Source organism: Maniola jurtina, chromosome 11 (genome assembly GCF_905333055.1).
Source record: "Maniola jurtina chromosome 11, ilManJurt1.1, whole genome shotgun sequence".
Lineage (NCBI taxonomy): Eukaryota > Metazoa > Arthropoda > Insecta > Lepidoptera > Nymphalidae > Maniola > Maniola jurtina.
The window spans coordinates 10510518-10536493 of NC_060039.1; the positions used below are offsets into that span (position 1 = coordinate 10510518).

At 35.8% G+C, this 25976-nt stretch overlaps 1 protein-coding gene across 1 annotated transcript in view; it reads right to left on the bottom strand.

Moving 5' to 3' along the window:
- Nucleotides 1-25976, bottom strand: part of LOC123869571 — a 132258-nt gene that overhangs the window by 70230 nt on the left and 36052 nt on the right. Inside the window, exon 2 of the mRNA XM_045912556.1 lies at nt 8126-8238. Within this exon, the coding sequence (XP_045768512.1) occupies nt 8126-8183 (58 nt within the window). The 5' untranslated portion in view covers nt 8184-8238. The remainder of the gene's footprint in view (nt 1-8125; nt 8239-25976) is intronic.

Sequence of the window (25976 nt, forward strand, 5' to 3'; positions counted from 1 at the left end):
CTTGATTAAAATATGTACTAGGTTGGAATAATATAGTATCATCTTGATTTTAACATAGATTCAATAGATTACATAAAACGGTGGGTAGATATTTTTTTTGAAATTTTATCATTAAAATTACAATTCGAGCAAAACTTGGAAGGCACTCAATACCATCAAATCAAGAATGAATTTCCTTTTTCTAGGCAAGCGCATTCCAACCTAGACATTATCGTAACTTACTATCAGGCATTATTGTAATCAAGCCTATCTTGCAAAATGGAAACAATGCACTCCAAAAGCTAAATTAATTCAATCGCATGATCGCCTTAATTTTTTGCGCAGTAACAGTTTATCATTTGGTGAACTGTGTATTACGTACAAGAAGACATTTTCATACGGCATTATGAGTTAGTATGTGAGCAAACGAGCGTTTGGCGTGGGTAGTGGATATTCCGGCCGAGGCAATAACTGGCCGATTATCCTGTTTGAGCGACGAATAGACGTCACGCGTCACATATTTTCATATTAGCTATAACTTTGGATTTATTGCGTTCGTAGGCTCAGTTCATATCTACTCGTATCGTCAACTTTACCAACGATCTCTATGAAGTGAACTATATCTGTTCTTAACTTTTTGGGCGATAGCTATTACGTTTTACGTCTACATTCGTAATTTGTAAAGTAGTATATTTTACCATAGGATGGGTATAATTAATAACGTTTAATAATAATTGTCGGTGGTCATAAAATGGAATTCCGATCGGAAAGCCATCCCGTCTCCGATCGGAGTTTTGCTGACTTGCCGACGAAACAACCCGGTTTAGCAGAGAACATTTCTAAACTTACTTAAGTATTTATATTTATTCTTCGATTTAAGTTTATTAATTTGCAAAAGTAAAGTTGATAGATTTACTTTATTCCTTACGCATTATACCAATGCATAAGAAATATAGTAACTCTGCTGTGTAGCGTAGGCTGTATTGTTAACAAATAAAATAATTGATTTTCCTTAAATGAATTTTCATATTTGATTTTAATTAGTTCAGCATCAATTCAAAGAAAAAAAGAAATACTTAAGTAATTAAAATGTCATATAAAATCAAATAATGATACCTTATAATGTAGTCCATCAGAACTTTACCAATAAATCGTTAATTTAAATTTTAAAATACTTTGTTTACGCTTCGTGACAGTCCTAATAAGTTTTCCAAAATCGGAACGCTCAAATCCGTATTTAAAGTGGCTGAATACAAAATTAGGAAAAAAGCATAAATATTCAACAAGACTATATAAATAAAGTAAGTTTGGGCCATTTATTCCGATACACCGGGACTCTGTGCAGAGACTGGAAAAGTTAGGCGGGAACGGGATTTCCTAATGCGATTTTAATTCCTTCTTCCCGCGGCGAAGAGGGTAATTTCAATAAAAAAACAAAGTCACTGGATATTTTATCCACATAAAAAATAAAAGACGGTAAAGTCGGAATCGTATGAATTGGATTTTTTAATCGATGACAGCGGTTCCGCACTGATAACGATGATAGGTAAAGATAAAATTGGATACATATTTACTAAGCCCAGTCGCATAAAGTTACGTCAAGTTGATTTCAAACTACGGAATATAATATCCATACTAATATTATAAATGCGAAAGTGTGTCTGTCTGTCTGTCTGTCTGCTACGTTTTAACGGCCCAACCGCTGAACCGATTTTAATGAAATTTGGTACAGACTTGGAATACATTCCGGGGAAGGACATAGGGTACTTTTTATCCCGGAAAATCAAAGAGTTCCCACGGGATCTAAAAAAATCGAAATCCACGCGGGCGAAGCCGCGGGCATCCCCTAGTAATATATAAATATCGCTCACCCTACTTTTAAATGTCACTGTTCACACTTAGATGTAATATTACATAATTAAAGAGTAGTATAACAAAAGAGCGATATTTATATATTATTCCGTAGTTTGAAATCAACTTTATGGTTAGCGTTAAACTATTACTACCAATAAGAAACGGAGGTCGCACAAATTAGTATAATTGCAAAGCTTGTAACATAAAACTGCGTTGCGATGCCATGCGAATTCGCAGCGCAAAAAACTGCGATGCGAATTCGCAATTGCAGTTCTTTACCTGCGATGCGATACGAATTCGAACCAAAAGACTGGCTGCCATGGTTCAGATAACCAACCAAACCAACATACACACATAGGATAAGTAAGTATACAGGAATACAGGATACAGGAATTCGCTACAATGCGGCAAAATAGACGAATCTGTATAACGTGCAGCGTTCGATATGCACCGCCCACCCTCCCACTACTAAATAAGCAGGAAAAGAAAGCACACATGCACATATTGCAAAGCTTTGCTATTGTGCATTGTGCAGTCTACATCTCCTTAAGATGCTCCGGTGTTATTGGATGTATTGCTTTCTATGCCTACTGCAGGTTGTTGCTGTTTTGGCGAATTAAACTAGTGGTTTCTTGTCATATCAATGGACTTCAGCAAAGTAACGTCTACGCAACAATGCCTGTTTCTATCAAAACGCAAGATATTATTTTAATACCTATTTAATAGCAGCTACATGCAATCAAACCCGTTTTTAACCTAAAAATTAGATTAATTACTGGTTCAAAAGGTTTCGTCAGAGAATAAATTAAAAATAACCGAAAGTGGAATCTCAATTTTGTGGAATTTATTTCGGGACGCTGAATAATCAATAGGTATAGTTAATGAAAAGTCTTTACTCGTGTTCAGAGAAACGTAAAGCGTGCACGGCCGGTTATGTCTAGGGTTCCGTACTCGAAGGGTGAAACGGGGCCCTATTACTAAACCTTCGCTGTCCTTCCTTCTACCCGTCCATGCGTCCGTTCGTTCGACTGTCTGTCAGGCGTCAGCAGGCTGTATCTCGTGAACCGAAATAGGCACAGTTGAAATTTTCACATATTATATTATAATAATATTATAAATGCGAAAGTGTGTCTGTCTGTCTGCTAGCTTTTCACCGATTTTGTTTTTGGTACAGAGATAGTTTGCATCCCGTTTCTCGAGGATGGACATAGGCTACTTTTTATCTCGGAAAATCAAAGATTTCCCACGGGATTAAAAAAAACCTAAATTCACGTGGACATCATCGATCGTTTCGATTATTTTAACTTTGAGAATTAAAAAAAGATTTATAGAAGAGATAATAATATGTAGTAAGTACGTACCTATTAGGTCTAAAATAATATTTTCGTGTAAGTAGGTACTTAGCTACTTACACGAAAATATTATTTTAGTCGTACCTATGCTTTCTGAAACATATTTTCAGCGTTATCAATTATCTACCTGGAATTCTGTAATTCATATAATATTGTTTGAGTAACTAATGGTGGTACGATTTCCTGAAACTGTGTTTCTGTATGCATACGAAACTCCGTAGATCGACGCGTGTGTCCTAATATACGGTGGTCCTATAGAACGGGATAGGTGTGGCGCGCGACCATTTGATCAGTTCGAATAGGTGTATGCCAATCGATGTATCAGTGAATTATTTATGTTGTCTTTCCTTTGTAATGTGTCGGAACCTGTGGTCGGAACAAATCATATGGTGTTTGCCAATGTCAAAAATAAATTATTCCTTAGGAATAATTAAATAGATTCATTTAGATTACGAGTTAGAGATCTGTGACAGGCGGACAGACATACGGACAGACGGACGGACAGACAGATGGACAGACAGACAGCAGAGTGGGATTAATAGGGTTCCGTTTTTACATTTTGGGTACAGAACCCTAAAAAGCATGTCATGTGCTAGTATTTCATAGAAGCTCGCTTACTAAGCGCGTGTTTTGACGTTTGATAAAAAGATACTGATTTGACTAGTTGTCAAACACCGGATTATCACTCAGTGTGCACGCACATCCCCACTGAGAAAGGGTTTGGAGAATTCCATCCGACCGAAGCCTGAGCATGTCAGTAGTGCGTATTTACTACTCATATTTTCACTAAGTATGAGAAAGTGTTTGTTACTTTGCATGGGTAGGTATAGTTAAGGACGTCGACTGACATCTAATCTTCTAGCTTCTTTTTATTCTGGAAAATCAAAACCTTACCACGGGATTTCTTAAGCCTAAATTCACGCGGACGAAATTGCGGGCATCAGCTAGTAAATATATAAAGCAGAACGCTGTCAAATCGATAACAATCAAACAAAATTAGTATGTGCCTAAACCAGTTTCCCTTTGAGCGATGAGTTCATAGGTCATCAACAGTTGGTAATTTGTAAAGCTGTTAGCGCGATGCTTGCAAAATAAACGACGGACACGCAATAAAGCTTTACTAACGATGCATTTGTTGCATTTTGTGAAACTTTTCAACTGAAGTATCGAGCCATCTATACATCTATATGTACAAATCTAAAATGCCTGTCAATGATTTCGAAATGATAGCCTTTTATTCAACTGGTATGGTTACGAAAACTCAAACTCACATTTTGTCTGTTTGACCAGGGTTTTCAAAATGGCTGAACCGTTTTTCATGCGACTATCACAGGCTGATATCACAGGCGCAGTTGCTGGTAACGGTGAGCTCTGTGGTCATTTAAGTGGGAGGTCTTAGGTTTGAATCCCAACTAGGGCAAGTGGTTTAGGGATGTGAGTTTGATAAAAACTGCTATTTTTTTGCATTACCATCTTTCCATAAATCAGGATATTATAGCAATTTTACTAAACCTATGTTTTCCCCTCTCTTTATAACCCTCTTTTAAATAGTTTCTACGCAGCATCGATCGTGCCGAAACGCGTGTTCGGCTGTGGCTAGTTACTACCTTACCTTATGGCAAAGCTTTGCCGCAAGAGTAGACCCAGCCGGGATCCAACCCGACGTTCCCACTTATCAATAATCTACATTATCTAAATATCTACATAAAAATGTGTAATTTCTTTAGCACTCTTTATTCTTGAACTCTTGATGTCAATGAATCACTTAACACGAGCAGAAGGTCAACAGACACTTCATTTTGTTTTGCCTCGCTCTTAGAATTGTCTTCCAAGGGCATTCAAATGATAAACGTAGGTACCGTAGGTTATCGTTAATTCAAATTCTCTCGGTTTGTGAACATACAGTAAGAAAACAGTGCTATCTTTATCAAGTAAGCTTTTTAAGTAAGTAAGTATCGCTACCTACGCTACGTACAAATTCTGAATTTAGGAACAAATAAAGCATAGAGGCATATTAAAATTTTGTTAAAAAGGAAAAGATTTTTCAGGATATCGTCTGAACATGAATGAGAGTCGAAAAAAATTGGTTTACACCCTCGTGTTGTCAAAGAAACCCCATTAATTAGGTTAGGATAGTTTTTGAAAAAAAAAAAACACCTGTTTGGTAAAATAATGATCGCCAAAGTTTTTAGCAACTGTCATGGCTTTAAGGAACCCTACATATAGCGTATTCTGACTCGTGCTTGACCAGTTATTTTTTACTGGCATAATAACGGATTTCTACCATATTCGACGTAGGTATGCACTTGATCAGTTATTTCACATATGCGACATTTCAGAAAATGTTTTCATTTAAACGGTGATGTAGCAAATGCCCTCCATTAGAGTCCGAAAGCGAAGTAATTTATGTTTGCTTAATTTATCCTCTTTTAAAAAAAAAATCCGACACCGATCCTGCTAAGAGTGATATTGTAAACGTCTATCAATAGAGGCAATGACGAATGACAAAATTCGACTTGTTCCCGTTTTTTAACCCCCGCCCCAAAAAGAGAGGTGTTATAAGTTTAACGTGTGTATCTATGTATCTGTCTGTGGCATCGTAGCTCCTAAACTAATGAACCGATTTTAAATTAGTTTTTTTTGTTTGAAAGGTGGCTTGATCGAGAGTGTTCTTAGCTATAATCCAAGAAAATCGGTTCAGCCGTTTGAAAGTTATCAGCTCTTTACTAGTTACTGTAACCTTCACATGTCGGGGGTGTTATAAAAACAGTTTTGTAATATTTTATAGCAGTAAAACAACATAAAGACTTGCATGTATCTAAGTAATGGTAATATTGCGGTTGTATTGTTATGCCTTAAATTGGTAGACGTGATGTGCCGCGACGATTCTCTGCATTTACATTTAAAGTGGGCGAAGATTGGCGAGCTGAATATTATTCATCATACACTGTCACGATTGGCTGGTTCTTTGGTATAAGTTGTAGCATATTTTCTTTGGTCGACAGTTTACTGACCACCGATGATTTGACTTTGCTATTCCATAAGCAAAAAGTTTAATACATGTTACGGATCTACTTTACCTATGACGAGTTGATAGTCCCCTAAAGGCCGAAATCTGTTGATAAGTTACTTGGACTTTTTTGTCAAAATAACAACATTGCATTAGTAACTTATCGACAATTTATGGATAGATTGAAATTAGACTCGGCCATAAGTCGTCAATTTTCAAACTACTTAGATGCCTCCTTTTTAACCCCTGACCCAAAAAGAGGGGTGTTATAAGTTTGACGTGTGTATCTGTGTGTCTGTGTATCTGTGTATCTGTCTGTGGCATCGTAGCGCCTAAACGAATGAACCGATTTTAATTTACTTTTTTTTGTTTGAAAGGTGGCTTGATCGAGAGTGTTCTTAGCTATAATCCAAAAAAATTGGTTCAGCCGTTTAAAAGTTATCAGCTCTTTTCTAGTTACTGTAACTTTCACTGGTCGGGGGTGTTGAAAATTTTTAATTTACACTTGTTAAGAGGGTCCTTTTATCAAGTGTCATTTAATAAAATTTGCTAATTTCAGGTAGTATTTGTATGTGTTCATAAAACAAATGATAATTTAAGCTTATTTCGTGGTTCAACGTCATTTTATATTGTACCAAACACCAAGTTGATTGTGGTATGCACCCGTTATGTTCATAATGTTCATAAAACAGTTATAAAAATCGGTACATTTTAAGTGAACATGGTAACCTCGCTTCCTTTCTACAACAATAATTGCATCACATTGACGATAACATCGTTAAGTAGGTACTTACCTACATATTGTAAAAAAGCAAAGGCTCTCTCTATCAAGAGCTAAGAAGCAACTAATACCTAATCTATATACATATAATAAAATTGTAGAAAAGTGGTGTCTGTACAATGGAAATATATAAAAAAAAGTAGCAGGGGTTGTTATTATATCGATGCCGAACCCGAAATTGTTCTAATTAATATTTTTTTTGTCTGTTTGTCTGTGTGTTTGTGCACGCTAATATCAGAAACGGCTTATTCGATTTAGATACGGTTTTCACTAATATATTATAGTAAGCTTCACTTAACATTTAGTGTTTATTTCATGTCAATCGGTTCATAAATAAAAAAGTTATGTCAATTTAAAGAATCACGGTGAACATTTTTAACGTATAGAGTATATGCTGCCCGAAAAGCCACTATTCCACGCGAACGAAGTCGCGGGCACAGCTAGTCTGTGAATAAGTGCTTGTGTTACAAAACGAAATTGTTGTATGGAGAAGCACGAGAATCACCAGGTGTTATTTATGGTTACCAAAATATAAGACAGCTGACGTACCTCGGCTCAGAACACACAGAGCACGTGCCATATGGACCCTACGCTACAATCACAGATTAGATACCTCAGTGGGACCCGTGTCACAGCCGTGTTGAATGATCATAATTTGTAAGATTTCTGATAGGATCTGATAGGAATACAGAAGTAGGTATGTTTCGTCACGTTACTAACAAAAAGTTTTCAGGAGACTCTTTTAAACTTAAATTTTTTAGAAAAAATATGCTTTACTTTTAGATCAAATCACACAGCTAAAAAGATTATCACTTGAACTAGCACACTTGCTAAAGAATGGGTTTTTAATCGAACCCGCGCCTTTCAAAACCAACAATATACAAAAATTAAAAAAAAAATACATTAGCAGATTTAGCATGCGCAGAAACGTTTCACATTCTACATATACCTCAAAATATAATGTACAATACCGCAGGTACGTACCACATTTTCATCGACACGTTTTAGGCGATCTTTGTCAGTTGTTTGTGTGTCAAAATCTTTAATTCCGTATGCTACCAAAAAGTACTCATTATGTGAGTTAACGTTTACAACAATAAATTTCATTCCACGACGTTAATCGCCAGGTGTAAATAATGGGTATCTCACCTTCACACAGCAGTAGTAGCGCCAGCACAAAGGCGCGCACGTGCCATACGGACCCCATGCTGCGTCACTGCGGGCCCGGCCCACCGCGCGGCCCGTTCATCTCACTCGACACCCTGCAACAAAGCGCAAAGGTGACCTTATACCATCGGGCTCTGCACTATAACATTCCCATCACCTCACGCGTAATTGAAGTGACGTCGAATTATTTTATTTAGATAGATACATAAAAACTTTATCACACACAAAACATGAAATAATCAAGACAAAATTAGGAAACAAAAAACTTAAAACAATTGTATGCAAAGGCGGCCTCTTTGCTCAAAGCAATCTCCACCAGGCATCCTTTGGTGAAAAGAGAAACTAGGTGTGTTGGATTGGATTTAGATAACAAGTGAAGTCAAAGTCTAATCCTAATCTCGTAACCCCGTGAGAATTCGTAACATATCTGACTTTGGACCTTAAAGCATCTGCGAGAAAGCTCAAAGTCACTCGGGATATAGAGAGAAGTAGAGAACTATCTTGATGTTTCTCTACTGCTGATCAAATCAGAAATAAAGAGAAACCAGAGTAGCCGACGTTGCTTAGCGGGTTGCATTTGCGAAGCTGAAGTGGAAACGGGCAGGCCACATAGATCCAAAAACCAATAGACATTGGATCCCAAGGTGCTAGAATGGCGAACAGCAGTGCGCGTCTATCGGTTGATAATGACGAAATAAAAACTATAAATATAGAAACTAATTCATGACCAAAATCAATGACACGTGACATTTTTAGGGTTCCGTACTTCAAAAGGAAAAACGGAACCCCCAAGGATCACTTTGTTGTCTGTCTGTCTGTCTGTCCGTCCGTCCATCCGTTGTGTTTGTCAAGAAAACCTATAGGGTACTTGCCGTTGACCTAGAATCATGAAATTTGTAAGCACGTAGGTCCTAAAGTAAAGGAATAAATCCGAAAACCGTTAAGTGGTTACATCATTAAAAAAAATTAAAATGTATTTAAATTTTCAAAGTAAGATAACTATACCAAGTGGAGTATCGTATTATGAAAGGGCTTTACCTGCACATTCTAAAACAGATTTTTATTTATTTTTATGCACAATAGTTTTTGATTTATTGTGCAAAATGACGAAAAAGTACCCGAGTACGGAACCCTCGTTGCGCGAGTTCTACTCGCACTTGGCCGGTTTTCAAAACAACTATAGCTAAGTATTGCACTGATGAATGCACGCAGTAGCCCCGCGGTCGCGCATCGTTCGTCAAACGATGCCCGACGGAAAAAACCTCCCCCAACACTTGATTAATGTTTGTAAAAACCCCAATTAAGAGCAGCCGAACATTTAAACTGCACCCGTATAACTAACAGCTGTTTAGTAAACGAAGGGATCGTCCTGCGTCCATTGATTCTACTTTAGATGGATTAAACCGTTAAAAGAAACGTCGCGCGACGGAGTCTACACCGCGTGCGGTGGAAGTCACACATCTATACATTAAAAATTCAAAAAGACTTGCCCTGATCTAGAGACTAGGCCCTTATTCGCACGAGCGTTAAAAAAGCGTTGACGTGTGAACAGATACTTGGGAATGCTTTTGTTCTATTTGAACGCTTTTTTAACGGACGTTAAAAAAGCTCTCGTGCGAATTAGGGCTTAGGGCTAAAAAAAAGCGTTAAAACCCGGCGTTGCACTGAAAATACAAAGTGCGCCTTAAAAAAGCGTTGACGTGTGAACTGATACTTGGGAATGTGTTGGGAATGCATTTGTTCTATTTGAACGCATTTTTAACGGACGTTAAAAAAGCTCTCGTGCGAATGAGGCCTAATGTGCCTAATGTGTAACGTGATAATATGATAAGGATTTCGAAAAAGATTCGGAAGCAAATAATGCCTAATCAGTAATCAAATACATATTAATATAAAAGACATAATATAGCTATGCATTATATATGTATCAATTTTTAATTCAATAAAATCCACTAAAGCCGGAAACAAAGAAAATATATTTAAATAATAAAGTGAAAATTATTTAAGTAGGTCTTAGTACCTAGGAGTGGTTTTCGTTAGAAATACATTTGCATTTCTTAGAATTTATTCAACCATTATTTAGACCGCTTGAAGTTCTCTAGCAAATGCTCAACAAAGCGAGTAATGATAATGGCTTTCTGATGTTTATTCTCAATTTGTTAATAAATTATACGAAAAGTATTACCATAGAAATGAATATTTATTTCGTTGGTTGAAAAATACGCAAATTGGAAAAACGCTTAACTGTCGCTATTTTCCATTAATTATATTTTTAAAACCTAAATCCATACTGATGAAGCGCAGCATCATTTGGTACTAGTACCTATAACCCTTTCACATATCTAAAGCACACCCATCTATATATTTGTGTGCCTGTCCTGACTCCTGACTGTCTTGAATCCTGACTCCTGACTGACTGATATTATATTAACGCACAGCCGCAGGGAGTTAGAAATATAGAATGACAGTAGGTTCCTTTTATAACGTAGGCAGTAGGCACTCACTAAGAACGGATTTTTGGAAATTTAACCCCTAAAGGAGTTAAATAGGGGATGAAAGTTTGTATGAAAGTCTGTCATTGTCCCAGTTATGTATATCTATGAAATTTGATATTTGGGTAATGAAGTACGTGTTTTTAGAAATTCCACCCTCTCACCGACTTTCAAAAATACCACCCGAGCGAAACCGGGGCGGGTCAGCTAGTCTAGAAATAAATTAGTGGATATTCGAGTATAATATTTTATTTCATTGTTCAATGTTGAAAATCTATAGCTTCAACTCTTCAACTATTCCACGTTTCGCAACCGAAGTCCCATGAGACGACATAACGTTACTAACTTCCAGAAAGTTATCATTGCGGAACCTCGGACATAAAATGCCAACATTTACTAGAGGCACATGTGGTACCCCGCAAAATAACCTTGCCAACCTGACCGGGACCAGTCAAGGCTTTAGCTATTCCGCTCTCTGGACCCACTTTTCCTCTCTGAAATCCGAAAGGTCGGCGGTTCAAACCCCATCCGTTGCACTATAGTTGCACTAGTGAATAGGCACCTTCTAGGTAAACGCGTCCCATCTTAGACCACATCATCACTTTCCATCAGGTGTGATTGTGGTCAAGCGCTTACCTATAGTGAATAAAAAAAAAAACTATTGTCTTACCCACTCCTAGAACAAGCTTAACGCTTAGTTGGAGTGGAAAAGGGGATGTTAGTCATGATTATAAATGACTAATATTCTTTTTTTTTTTTAAATTTAAACAATGTCGCTACCCTTACGAAGTGTCTTGTCTATGCATATTTAAAACGCATAATAGACAAATGTATTCAGGAAATTACACTATCAATATAATGTTATCACGCGATACGCGATCCCGTATTGAGGAAATATTGATGATTTTCACAGTATTGCAATATATATCCGAATGTTTTTCAAATCCAGAATATGTATAATTGAGATATTAGAATCGTGATTGTAGTACCCCCCAATAATAATAATATATTTATTTCCAAGCTTACGTTTTTGTAATTATTTGGTATCTAGGCCAATGGGCTTTTTTTGACGCGTGATGTAGGACCTCTAGTCTATACATCTCTATGCTAACTCCCGGTAAAATACGCCCTTCAGATTTCAATACAATGAAAAACGTTTATTGAGTAAAATCTATTTCGAAAACTTTTTGTTTTTATTTCAAAACTCTTGGTTTTCATTTAAACTTCGGTACAACTTTGTTCGGAGTTCGTTTATTGTTTGAAGCAAAATTGGAAAGGTCATGCACTGTTTTTTTACTAAACTTCGAAAATACATACATATTACGTTCTACCTATTCAAGGAAAAGGATCAAAATGTTAAGAAATACACAATTTCTTTATAATATAAAAGGATGGTATATATTTTCGGTAACACTTCTCACACGCTTATAAAAATCGTAATTTATTTTTATGGATATAAGCGCTGATTATATTCTATTTTCTATTGTTCTAAATCTAAAACCAAGTCAGATGTCGATTTGCCTCTTCAACATCTATGCGCGCTACCACAAGTAACATAGTAAAATAATATTTACTTTAAAAGTTATGAGTTTATGAGTGTTATGACCTTTGAAAAAGCCAATTTAAAGGCAAATCAGGCAACTTCTATATAAACTATTTTATGTAAATACAACATTGCAAAACTAACAACGTGGAGGCATATCTACTAATACTAATATCACATTATGTTTAGTTTGCTTGAAATTTTTGATTCGTTTTTACAAAAATTACCGTAATTTAGGTATCGAAGTAGGTACATAGATATACATAGATTTGCTTGTAAAAATATAGCGCAAACTTGGGTTAGGTATATCTCACCCGTAGCCTTAAGTTTACAGATTGAAAATGTATGGCTCTTGCGCACAATTTGGAAGTACATAGGTACTGAATAGAAGTTTATTCGTAGCGCGCTCGAAACAAATGTAGTTTCATTTAAAAATGTAGAAATGTAATACACAGATATTTCTTTCTAGAATGTGTCTACAAAATTTTATTGAATTTATTTGATTAAATATTCAAATGAAAACCAAACTACGTTCGTATGAAAAGCGCTGGGGAGCGCGATAGGGAAATTTCTGCACATGAAACTCGTGGAAAAACTAAAGGTACGGGAAGGAGGGAAGAATAGGAAGTACGGTGCACAGTAGATACTGGCAAGTGCGCGTAGGTCGTAGGTGCATCTTTGCAAATTATATATCGTAGACGCATTCTGTGTGACGTCCTTCTGTGCATTTTTCGTTTAACAGGGCTCTCTCCGTCACTCGTTTCATACAAACGTAGTTCCAAATTCATTTGAATATTAAGCAACCAAAGCCCATGAAATTTTGCAGACATATTCTAGAAACTAATATCTGTGTCTGTGGTGATTTAGATTTTTCTAAAAATATGTAGTTTTAAAATTACAAGGGCTCAAAGATATGTATGTGAATTTTTAAGACCGCGTAACTTTGAAAGCGAATATTTTAACAGAAATCTGGAAAACCACAGACATAGATATTAGTTTTTAGAATATGTGTGCAAAATTTCATGGATTTTGGTTGCTTAATATTCAAATGAATTTGGAACTACGTTTGTATGAAACGAGTGACGGAGAGAGCCCTCTTAAGCCTTTGATTTGAAATAAACCATTGAAACAATATGGGAATCACTTTATAGTTTTAATGATGTTGTAATAACATAACAAAATAACAGAGTTCCATAATTTAATTAAAACCGTTTAATTTTAGGAAATAGCTTCGGCTACCACAAATACTTGCCTACAATACAAAAGCTACATATACTAGAGATTTTTAGCTCATCCTGAAATCTGTGTTAAAAATTATTATTTATAGCTGTGTGAAGACTGCAAATCAGCACTAGGTCAAACGTGGCAGACTTTTAATTCTGAATTCAGACCTACCTACTTTCTATTGGGCCGGGAATAGGTTGATCATGATGACAGATACCATTGACCTTAGCAACTCAAGTCATTATATAAACAATCTCTGGCTTTAAATGCTCTTGAAAAACTTTCTTGTTAATTTAACGCGCGATTTCCACACCATTAAAACCCGATATGTCTTATCTTTACCCGCCATTAAAGATTTAAAGAACAAGGGCTTGTCTTTAAACTTTACTATGGCGTTGATTTTTAAGTTGATAGGTTTCATCTGACGTTTTAAAAGGAATCTAGTCACTGATCTTTACTAATTCCAGTACGCTGGACTTGCGATTGCCGACATGTTTTTGAACCAACTTGATTTTCGCCATTTTGGCAAAGATATCAGTAATGAGCGGCATTTCAGTGTATTCTGAACTGAATGTTAATGATGAGATATGTTTGTATGTGTGTATGTTACACCAGAAGACTGCGACTCGTGCTGCAAGACCCAAGGCACGCTAAGGGCGATTGAACTTTGGATGCATCTGGCTTCAGATCATGGTGGTAGATCTAGTACTCTCATAAACACGTGAATTAAGCCATCATAGATTTTAATTTATAATGAATAGTCTAAACGCTAGGACATTACCTAATATGTATTTATTATTAACTTAATAACCACATGAGTAAGGAGCCATCTGTGGTAATAATACAGCTAGTTGGTTAAAGATTTAGTGGGTACACTAGACTTTAATTAAGAGGAAAACCTATGCGAATGACATTGACGATTTCCCCTTCAAACTAGCAATTTTGACATGTCATGACCCTCTATTGACAATTAATCAAGCAGACATTTCAATCTGCGAAATTTACGCGGACTTTTAGTATTTTGACGTAGGAGGGTAAAAGATCCAGTAAATGAACCAATAAGGACTACCCTGACTTTGACCTAAAATTAAGATTTATGAGAATCGTTCTATATATAATTTTTATATTTTTTTTTATCTGTGTCTATACACAGTAGGTATACACTCTTAAATTATTTAAATATCAAAAACGCAAAAAAATGCGTGGTATTAATTATTATAAATTATTTTATTTAACAAAAGGATAAATTGCCAGTAAATGAACTGGGAATTTCAGTGAATGAACGAACTCTATCTAGTGCATAAACTCTCGATTCCTATTAATAAATTCTTAAGTATATTTTCGGCTTGGAATTTTAAAAAAAATGTCAGATTTTCAGTTTTTGACTTATTGTATATTTTTTTCTACATTTTGCGCGATAAATCAAAAACTATTTTACATAACAATAATAAATAAAACCTGTTTTAGAATGTATAATACAGCCCTTTCATATGATATTATCCCCTTTGGTATAGTTATCTTAGTTTGAAAGTCACCTAAATTTTCTGGAAAACAGTCCAAATGACTACAGAGAAAATGAAACTTAACGCCCTTGTTGCATCCAAGTCGCTGGAAGTGCAACATCAGCTACTGAATGTGTTAAGAGTAGAATGGTAGATTAGAGGTACTGGGTTGGGGCTGAGGTACAGATTTATCACCAGAAGTCAGAATCGTTCAAATTGCAGACTGCAAGTTACAATAGAGCCGCTTGGAACAATTTTTTTTGCTGTTTCTTCTGGTAATATTCACAACGCAGAAATAATAATCATCATGGTGTTTAGATGGTTTGCGCCAAATTATAAATTTTTTTTAGTAGTTAACTATTCTTATTTGCTCATAAACGCAACGAGGAAATACAGCTTCCACATATAAAAATTGGAGTCCAGGCCTTGCTGTTAGCTGCTAATGGGTTCTCAAAGTAGCCCGAGTATGCTTGTTTTACTGGGCACAAAAGGAAAGAATGAAAGGAGCTTACCCAGTACATCTTAAAAGATCCGTTATAGATACATGCATCCTGCCATGCCTTACCTATGCCAGCCAAACATGGGTCCAGACAAAGAATATAAAAAGAAATAGTGACTTGCTAAAGGGCGATGGCAAGGTGCATAAATTAAGCAAAAAATATTCAAAGTGAGAATTGAAGACATAAGAAAAAAGACAAAGCCTACAGACACCTTGAGACATGCCCTAAAACTGAAATGCAAATGGTCATATTGTATCGATTTTTACAGATGAAAGAAGGACAGGTAGGTAGACCGAAGACGCGTTGGTCTAATGCTATTGTGCAAATCGCGAGAGAAAATTAGCTTGATAGTACCAAAGACAGAGAGAAATGGGGATACCCAAGAGGGATCCATATACAAGAAAGAAGAATACCAGAATAAATATAAAAAAAATTCAAAAGAAAAATAAAACCGACTTCAAAATCACAAACACTAAAAAGTAAAAAATAATTTAAGTTATTGTGGTTTTTGAAGTCGGTTTTATTTTTATTTTGAAAATTTTTTATTTCAAAATTTTTAGTGGCCCCACTGTACTATAATAATATGCCATGCCCAGCTAAAACCCTACTGTTTACTAAGCAATTACACTGATCGCTAGCAATTTGCTCTTATCCATTGAGGAGTTCTGTTCTCCATCTCAGAAGATATTCATCAGAACTTCATCAAATTTATATGGGACCACCTGCAAAGTATACCTAGCTTTTCAAAAAAAAAAATATTCCAAATCGGTCCAGGCGTCTTTGAGCAATCGGTGAACATACATTAAAAAAAAATTGAATTTGCTCTTATCCATTGAGGAGTTCTGTTCTCCATCTTCAAAGATATTCATCAGATCTTTACCAAATTTATATGGGACCACTTGCAAAGTATACCCTATCAAACAAAAAAAAAATCCAAATCGGTCCAGGCGTCTTTGAGTAATCGGGGAACATACATAAAAAAAAAGATACCAACGAATTCAGAACCTCTTCCTTTTTTTAAAGTCGGTTAAAAATATACTAAGATTTACTAACATGGTGTTATACCATAGAGTAGCAAACAGATCCAAAGCTTCTAAGAAGCGAGCAAAATTTATAACTATTTTGGTAGGGCTGGCACTGGAGGATACAATTTAATTAACAATAGTTATTTGTTCAACAAGATGGTAAAGTTTGTTTTTGTTGTGATTGCCTAGTTTAAATATCGATCTTTAAATATCGATCGATAGATCTAAATATCGATTTTGAACGAAATCAGTCAATTTAGAAAGAATTATAAATGGTGCCAACTTTTTTAAATTTTGGTTACAGGTTCCTATTTTGTGATCCCAGGGAGCTCTAAATATCGATTTTGAACAAAATCGGTCAATTAACAAAGAATTTCAAAATGGCGTCAACTTTTTTAAATTTTGGTAACAGTTTCTTATTTTGTGATCCCAGGGAGCTCTAAATATCGATTTTGAACGAAATCGGTCAATTAACAAAGAATTTCAAAATGGCGTTGACTTTTTTAAATTTTGGTTACAGGTTCCTATTTTGTGATCCCAGGGAGCTCTAAATATCGATTTTGAACAAAATCGGTCAATTAACAAAGAATTTCAAAATGGCGTCAACTTTTTTAAATTTTGGTAACAGTTTCTTATTTTGTGATCCCAGGGAGCTCTAAATATCGATTTTGAACGAAATCGGTCAATTAACAAAGAATTTCAAAATGGCGTCGACTTTTTTAAATTTTGGTAACAGTTTCTTATTTTGTGATCGCAGGGAGCTCTAAATATCAATTTTGAACGAAATCGGTCAATTAACAAAGAATTTCAAAATGGCGTCGACTTTTTAAAATTTTGGTAACAGTTTCTTATTTTGTGATCGCAGGGAGCTCTAAATATCGATTTTGAACGAAATCGGTCAATTAACAAAGAATTTCAAAATGGCGTCGACTTTTTAAAATTTTGGTAACAGTTTCTTATTTTGTGATCGCAGGGAGCTCTAAATATCGATTTTGAACGAAATCGGTCAATTAACAAAGAATTTCAAAATGGCGTCGACTTTTTTAAATTTTGGTAACAGTTTCTTATTTTGTGATCGCAGGGAGCTCTAAATATCGATTTTGAACGAAATCGGTCAATTAACAAAGAATTTCAAAATGGCGTCGACTTTTTTAAATTTTGGTAACAGTTTCTTATTTTGTGATCCCAGGGAGCTCTAAATATCGATTTTGAACGAAATCGGTCCATTAACAAAGAATTTCAAAATGGCGTTGACTTTTTTAAATTTTGGTAACAGTTTCTTATTTCGTGATCCCAGGGAGCTCTAAATATCGATTTTGAACGAAATCGGTCAATTTACAAAGAATTTCAAAATGGCGTCGACTTTTTTAAATTTTGGTAACAGTTTCTTATTTCGTGATCCCAGGGAGCTCTAAATATCGATTTTGAACGAAATCGGTCAATTAACAAAGAATTTCAAAATGGCGTCGATTTTTTTAAATTTGGTAACAATATCCTGTTTTGTGATCCTAGGGATCCTCAAATATTGATTTTGAACAAAATCTATGACAGTTCAAGAAAATAGATTTTAAACACTATTTAAATTATTATCATTAACATTAAATTAAATGAAAACACGACGCGCGACGTGTACTGCAGCCCCTGAGCTTGAGCACAGGCCGAGCCGGTATAAACCGATTTCTCTCCGTACGCGACGTAGCGCCTGTGCTCACGCACACACGCGCCTCAAGCTTGTAGTAGTGTACCTATCGTAGCGCGCTTGTATGAAGCTTTGACTCTGTTCGCTACTCATGTGGTTATACAACGCAATACCACACTAACAAACACTCGTACAAACATACAGACAAGTATATACTCACACACACTCACACACACACATGGACGCACGCACACACACTTTTGAACGGTTTGAACGGAACACGGTTTTGAAATTGAAATTGAAAAAAGTGTAAGAATTTGTAAGAAAATATTTAAAAAAGGTATATCAGCCGGTTTTTTATTCCAGCTCTTAATACATGTAATAACGTCCAATCTGTTCATTTACTTGAGCCTTTACCCTAGTACCTAATTATATCGACCGCCCCATATCAAAACAAAGTAAATGTCATTTTTCCGAAAATCGTTTTATGTCATAAGCCTAACTTTCATAGTATGTCCCGTTGTATTGTAAGGACACCCACATTAAAGTAAAATTAAAAGCTAGTAAGTCGCTTTGACCATTTTAAAACATAGTAAGTCTATGAACTGGCTAGGTTTTTTATAGATTAATGCGCCTTACTAAGTTTTTCAAAGGAATTAGATTAAATAAAATAAATATCACCCATTATCTAAATACCATGTCAAAACAGTAAATACTTAATGATGCATTAAAACTTAAAAGTAAGATAGGAAAAGTCAATGACCTCTACATGTCAACTGTTAAATATGGCTTGCAAGGGAAATACTTTGCATACTTACATAATGTTTTTAGGGTTCCATATCTCAAAAGGAAACACGGGACCCTTATAGGATCACTTTGTTGTCTGTCTTTCTGTCCGTCTGTCCGTCTGTCGTGTCTGTCAAGAAAACCGATAGGGTATTTCCCGTTAACCTAGAATTATGGGCAGGTAGATAGGTCTCAACTCTCATAGCCCAAGTAAAGGAATAAATCCGAGAACAAATTTCGTGATTCTAGATCAACGGGAAGTACTGTATAGGTTTTCTTGACGGACGGACGGACAAATGGACAGACAACAAAGTGATCCTTTAAGAGCTCCGTTTTTCATTTTGAGGTACGGAACCCTAAAAAAGAAAGTGATGCACATCTAATGAATAAATGTGTAGGCCAGTCTTCACACTAAAATATTTAAACCCCTTTAATTTAAAAACTGTCATAGCCTAGTGGTTAGAACGTCCGCCTCCTAATCGAAAGTCGGGGGTTCGATCCTGGAATCACGCACTACTAACTTTTCAGTTATGTGCGTTTTAAGCAATTTAATATTGTACATCAAATCTTTGAAAAGAGCAACCGCCGAGTTTCTTGTTGAAGACTACGGCCTAAACTTCTCTTGAATTTAAACCACTTACTAGGTTTTGATCTGAGAAAGAAATTTGACATTAATTGACAAAATTGAGAGACCTAAGCTTGTATAAGAACACAGAAGTGTCATAATTCGTGTTCACTTTGCCTAACGTCTCTCAGAGAGAGATTTAAACTGTTTCTTATAATCACTGGCCATATTTCAAATGCGAAAGTGTGTTTGTTGGTTTAATATTCAATCACGCTGCAACGGAGCAACCAGTCGACGTGGTTTTTTGCATGGATACATTTAAAGACCTTGAGAGTGACATCTCTCTCCGCATCGTATTCTTTATTGCTGAGGGTTGTGACCTCTTTCCATTATTCCTACATCTAATGGTAGGTTTTCTTGGGATAATAATGCGGTGGGTTCAAAGAGCCTACGGAACTCGACTAGAAAAACGAGATTTTGACTCTTAGTTTTAACGGTTATGAATTAGTTATTATTATCAGTGATAAAATTGATTAGGGCTGCCAGGTAAAATTACATTTATCTCGGAAAATCAAAGAGTTTCCACGAGATTTTTTCCAAGTTTGCGCTACTAAGTACATATATTATGAAGAGGAAAGGTTTGTTTGTTTGTTATCGATAAACTCTGAAACTACTGAACTACTTGCACTAAAGACATAATCATCAACATCAACCGACAGACGTCCACAGTGAACATAGGTCTTTAATAGGGTCTTCCACATGCTACGGGTTTGCGCCGCCTGAATCTTTGCGCTTGCGCTTGACGACAATCATGCTTTAAAGAAAGCAATGATGAGGTCCAAGTTGGAGCACGCTTACCTGGAAGATGCCTATTCACTCTTGGCTTGCAGGTATCTATGGTATATATGTTCAAACTAAAGGTTTTAACTGCTTTACCTAAACTTGACTTTACTCAGGGTGGTCCGGATGAACACTATAATGCTTTTTTTGATCTCATAAACTCTCAATTTAATTCTACCTTTAAAATTGTAGAAAAAAAACTGTTTAAAAATCTTAAATTTAGTGACTGGGCTACTGTTGGCATCTATAAAAGTAGAAATAAGTTGTTCGACTTGTATGCAGAAAAACAATATAACTACACTCCCACATTTGTTGAATATGTAAAAAATTATTCAAAATTATTCAAAAAGGTTTGCATACAAGCAAAGTCACTCTGCATAAAGCAAAAAATTATTAATTCTGATAATAAAATTAAAGCAGCTTGGGATATCATCACGGATGAAACTGGGAAACAAAAAGTGCATAACAATAAATTGGAGCTAAAAATTAATAACCGTATTATTGACTCCAATATTGAAATTGCAAATACATTTGAGAATTTTTTCCAGAACATTCCAGTCATCACTACTAGTTCCCTTAGCTCTTCACCAACAGAAGCCTATGATCTTCTCAGGGCCAATGTCACTGAATGCGGTGTGTTGTTTAGGTTTGAATACGTTACTCCATATGACATTGTTAAAGTGTTCAAATCTTTACAAAGCAAAAAAACCGGAGATCTGTGGGGAATATCAGTAAAAATAATTAACAATATTATTGATATTATTGCGCCATATCTAGCCTTAATTTTTAATGAGTCTGTGGATACAGGCGCTTTTCCAGATCTCATGAAATGTAGTAAATTGATACCTCTTTTTAAATCGGGTAGCAAAAGTGACCCAAACAATTACAGGCCAATTTCAATTTTGCCAACACTGAGCAAGATATTTGAGAAAATCATGCTCAACCAACTGCTTCAGCATTTCAATTTAAATAAGCTACTCCATTCTGAACAGTATGGCTTCACTAAAGGTCGATCAACAACCGACGCGGCCGCAATGCTGTTAAAGCATATATTCAGTGCGTGGGAGGGGTCACAGAATGCCATTGGTATTTTCTGTGATTTATCCAAGGCATTTGATTGCGTTGAGCACGAGACTCTTTTAGTTAAATTGAGCCACTATGGAATCAAAGACACTGCGCTTGGTCTCATTGCGTCCTATCTTAGTGATCGTATTCAAACAGTATGTGTGAATGATGTGAAGTCATCCGGATCAGCCTCACTAATGGGTGTTCCTCAAGGCTCTATTCTAGGTCCTTTCATGTTCTTAGTATACATAAACGATTTACCATATGTAGTCCAAAATATTTGCGATATCGTACTATTTGCTGACGATACGTCTTTGATTTTTAAAGTCGATAGAAATAAGGATAATTTTGACGATATAAATGGTGCCATATCTCAGGTAACTCACTGGTTTACTGTAAATAATCTACTTTTAAATGCAAAAAAAACTAAGTGTATTGAATTCGCACTGCCCAATACCAAGAACACAAGTAACATTAATTTAATGATAAATAATGATATTTTGAAAATAGAAGAGACTACTACATTTTTGGGGATAACCTTAGATGCGAAGCTGCAATGGGGCACCCATATATCAACTCTTGCTGGCAAACTAAGCTCTGCTGCTTACGCGGTTAGAAAGATTCGACAATTAACTGACGTGGAGACCGCAAAGATAGTATATTTTGCTTATTTTCATAGTATTATGTCTTATGGAATCTTAATATGGGGTAGAGCGGCAGATATTGGGAGAATTTTTGTATTACAAAAAAGGGCAATACGCGCAATTTATAACTTAAAACCACGCGATTCACTTCGAGAAAAATTTAAGGAAATAGGTATCCTTACCGTAGCCTCTCAATATATTTACAACAACATAATTTTTGTAAGACAAAATATTCTTAGTTACAAGAAGGTTGGCGATCTACACAACAGGCTGACTAGACACCGTAACAGGCTTGCGACTCCTACGCTCCGTCTCAGGAAGGTCCAAAAGTCATTTGTGGGAATGGGTATAATCTTCTATAACAAAATTCCTCAGTCAATTTTGGACTTGCCTTTACACAGGTTCAAAAAATCTATTAAAAATATGCTCTTGAGAAAAGCATATTATACTATCGAAGATTATGTAAATGATAAAAAAGCGTGGATTTGAACTTCGATTCGCTCCAGCAATGCGCAGGACTTCAATTGCTTTTATACATGGCATAATATTGTATATCAAATCTTTGAAAAGAGCAACCGCCGAGTTTCTTGCTGGTTCTTCTCGGTAGGAAAGGCATTCCGAACCAGTGGTAGATGCTTTTGACGATTCGAAAGAACTTGTAAAAGTCTAATTGAATAAAAACATTTTGAATTTGAATTTGAATTTGAATTTATGGCAGGAAACACGGCCGCCGAAATGGCGTTCCAACCTTTAGGCTCTCCCCATTGCCCGCAGCATGAATCTGAGCTTCCTTATGATGGTTATATTATGTACATATAATATCTCATAAGAAATCTCTAACACACAATCCAGCTAAGTAGGTCCAATTTCAAAAAAAGCTAGCTAGCCGACAAATCTAACTCAGTTAGGCAGCCTTCGGGAACCTTCGAGATGTCTCTCGTCCAAAATTCCTCAATGCTTGAAGACCAGTCTTTGAATAGTGCATGATGTCAGTGATGAAAAATGGATCCGAAATATAGGTCTTTTTTTGTACACAGGAAATGCCTGACGCATACCCCTCCGTCATGTGGGGCTTGCACCAAACTTGCACTACTACGAAATCCATTTCGGAACACGGCGCCCGAAACGAGGCGCGCTATCTCCTAAAAAACATAGGTATAATACCTATTTAGAACACTTACTATCTGTCATCATAATCTATGACAACCTCCGAGTATTTACCTGGTAAAACCGTAACTTTCGAATAAATTTTAGTATATAAGCAGGCTTCATTTAGAAATGAAATAATCCCTATTTTATTTTTCAACGATTATAAACACAACTTTCATTCAAAAATAATAAGCTTAAATTCATTTTAAATAATATTTTGCGACGAAATGACGCGCACAGTCCTTCCGCCATGACAGTCCAGTGGACACTGAATTCCATAGAGCGCCTGCAAGAAAATAAATAGCACAGGAAGTTTTTTGGTTAGTTTTAGATTATTTAAGAAATGAAAAACATTTAGTATAAAACTAACAGTTCAAATTGATTGCTAAACCTAAACATATCATTTTCTGGAGGTTGGCTTCAAAGTATCAAGATGTTAAAGAAAACTTTTACAGAACAAGTTGCGAACAGCAATGTTTTCAACTTGTTTTTTTTTATTATTGGGATAATGTATACTAAATTAAAAAAGGCCCTTAGAATCTTCACAAACTGAAGTTTTTAATTGCATGTATTTAATAGATGTTAATGCTTTAGAAAAATAAACAATTTACTTCAAAGTACAGCATTTTTGCGATTTGTCAAATAGCAATTACCTTAAGATAAACATCACGTCAGACATGACTTACATTAACTCATGACGCGTTCGGGTGGTCTATCACAAAAGTGAGCTGACTTCGGGCGTGAGTAAAAATAAATAATTATAACAGGGCCGGCCCGTACGCAGCTACGCGTTGCGGTTTGCTTGTCTAAACATTGCATCCGTGTGTTGACTTCCGACAACCCCATTAAAATTATAATTTAAATTCATATCGCAATAACAATAGAGGTTATCTATACTAATAAATAAAATTGGAGTGTCTGTCTGTAATTTCGAAATAACTACCTCATATTAAGCTCATTTCGAAATAACTACCTCATATTAAGCTCATATGGTCATTTGAACGATACCATAACTGAATCACACGTTTTTAAAATTTTTGTCTGTCTGTCTGTCTGTCTGTCTGTCTGTTTGAAAAGGCTAATCTCTGGAACGGCTGAACCGATTTTGACGGGACTTTCACAGGCAAGTAGAGGATTGACCAGGGCGTAAAATAGGCTACTTTTTTAACCTACTTTTAAAAAGGGAGTTGTGTTTTTCTACCTATGTACACCGAAATCTCCGAGATTTCTGAACCGATTTGCGTAATTTCTTTTTTAATCGATAGAGGAACTTTGCGACATTGTTTCATAAAAAATTTGGAGTCCAACTCCTCAATCCTGATGCTGCAGGGGATCTGACCAATCCACGCGGGCGAAGCTGCGGGCATCAGCTAGTATTTGAATAAAGGTGCCCATCTGGCCGGCTGAATTTATCGGTGCGTATCAAATACTGCACTCCGGCAAATTCTTGTCAAGTCCTGATTGATATGTTTAGCTCTTGTTTAGCTGAACTCATGGTTCGTGGTAATGTTAGCTGTTATCATTAGTTTTATTATTTACCTATCTAACTACCTCTACCACCAGTACTGGTGTAATACAACAGAGCACCTACTTACGGGGTTACTTTATACTGTGTCTATCTGTCTACTGTCAATTCGAACAAAACCTTTCACAACTTATAAACCCTAATTCACACGAGCGTTATAAAAGCGTTGCGTTAAAACCCGGCGTTGGCGAGTTTTAACGTTGTACGCGTCAAAAAAGCGTTGACGTGTGAAAAGATACTTGGGAATGCATTTGTTCTATTTGAACGCTTTTATAACGGACGTTAAAAAGATCGCGTATGAATGAGGCCTTATCGTTTAAGGGCTGGCAATGCCTGATGTGATTTCTAATACTATTCCAAAGAAAATAATTATAATAAATAGTCTATAGTCTATACTTTGATAAAAGATTTTATACACATTTGTTACCTGTCATCGATGCCACGATGATCCAAACTTCATAGTCATTGATCGTTCCTCCCTGTGTTAGCGGCAGTGCGCAGAGAAACTTTCAGCTTTTAAAAAATAACGAAGGTCTGGGTCTCATAGGCTTTTGCTTTAAAACGATGATTCAACAAAATGAAATCATCGTTTCCCACTTGTACAGCTTATTATTCTTCAGACTTTGTTAATGAAAAATAAACTAACAAATGTTTGTGATTGTGAACCAATTTTTTACACAGCGAAAACAATAAAGTTTAGCCAAGACTGAAACATTGTCTAAAACTGACAAAAACAATTTGTAAAAGTCAGCAAACAATTTGAAAAAGGAGACAAACTTTTTGCCCTTTATTTCGTAAAACTTTCATGATCGAAGCGCGGTATTTCTTAAGCATAAATACTTACAAATAAAATTCATCGCCCATTCATTGATAAAACTCTTTTATATAGGGTAAAGAAATCCGAAAACTCGTACAAAGATCGCGTTTTTTGAGAGTTTTGGGAGGTATTGTTGTGGCCACTTTTTGTACTAGCTTTATATTGCGGATCACGTGGCCCGACACCCAATGAAACTTTTCACTTCTGGCTTGAACGACGTAACTTAAACATATGTATATATCAAAACTTGGTACTAAATGGCTTACAACGATATGTTATAATACACAATTACGAATTGCATCTTCATTCTTAATTGCTGTTATTTCAGAGGACATAATGTTCGCACTACAATATCTCTAATGTTGTATTCATGTATACTGCCTTGACCATTTGCATTTGTCGTTAAGTGCATACTAGACATAGCTTTGCTTAATGGATGCTTAATACATATTCTATTTACATGGTACTTGAATTATATGCTTAGGCTATGTTCAGATGTATCTAACGCACTTTGACA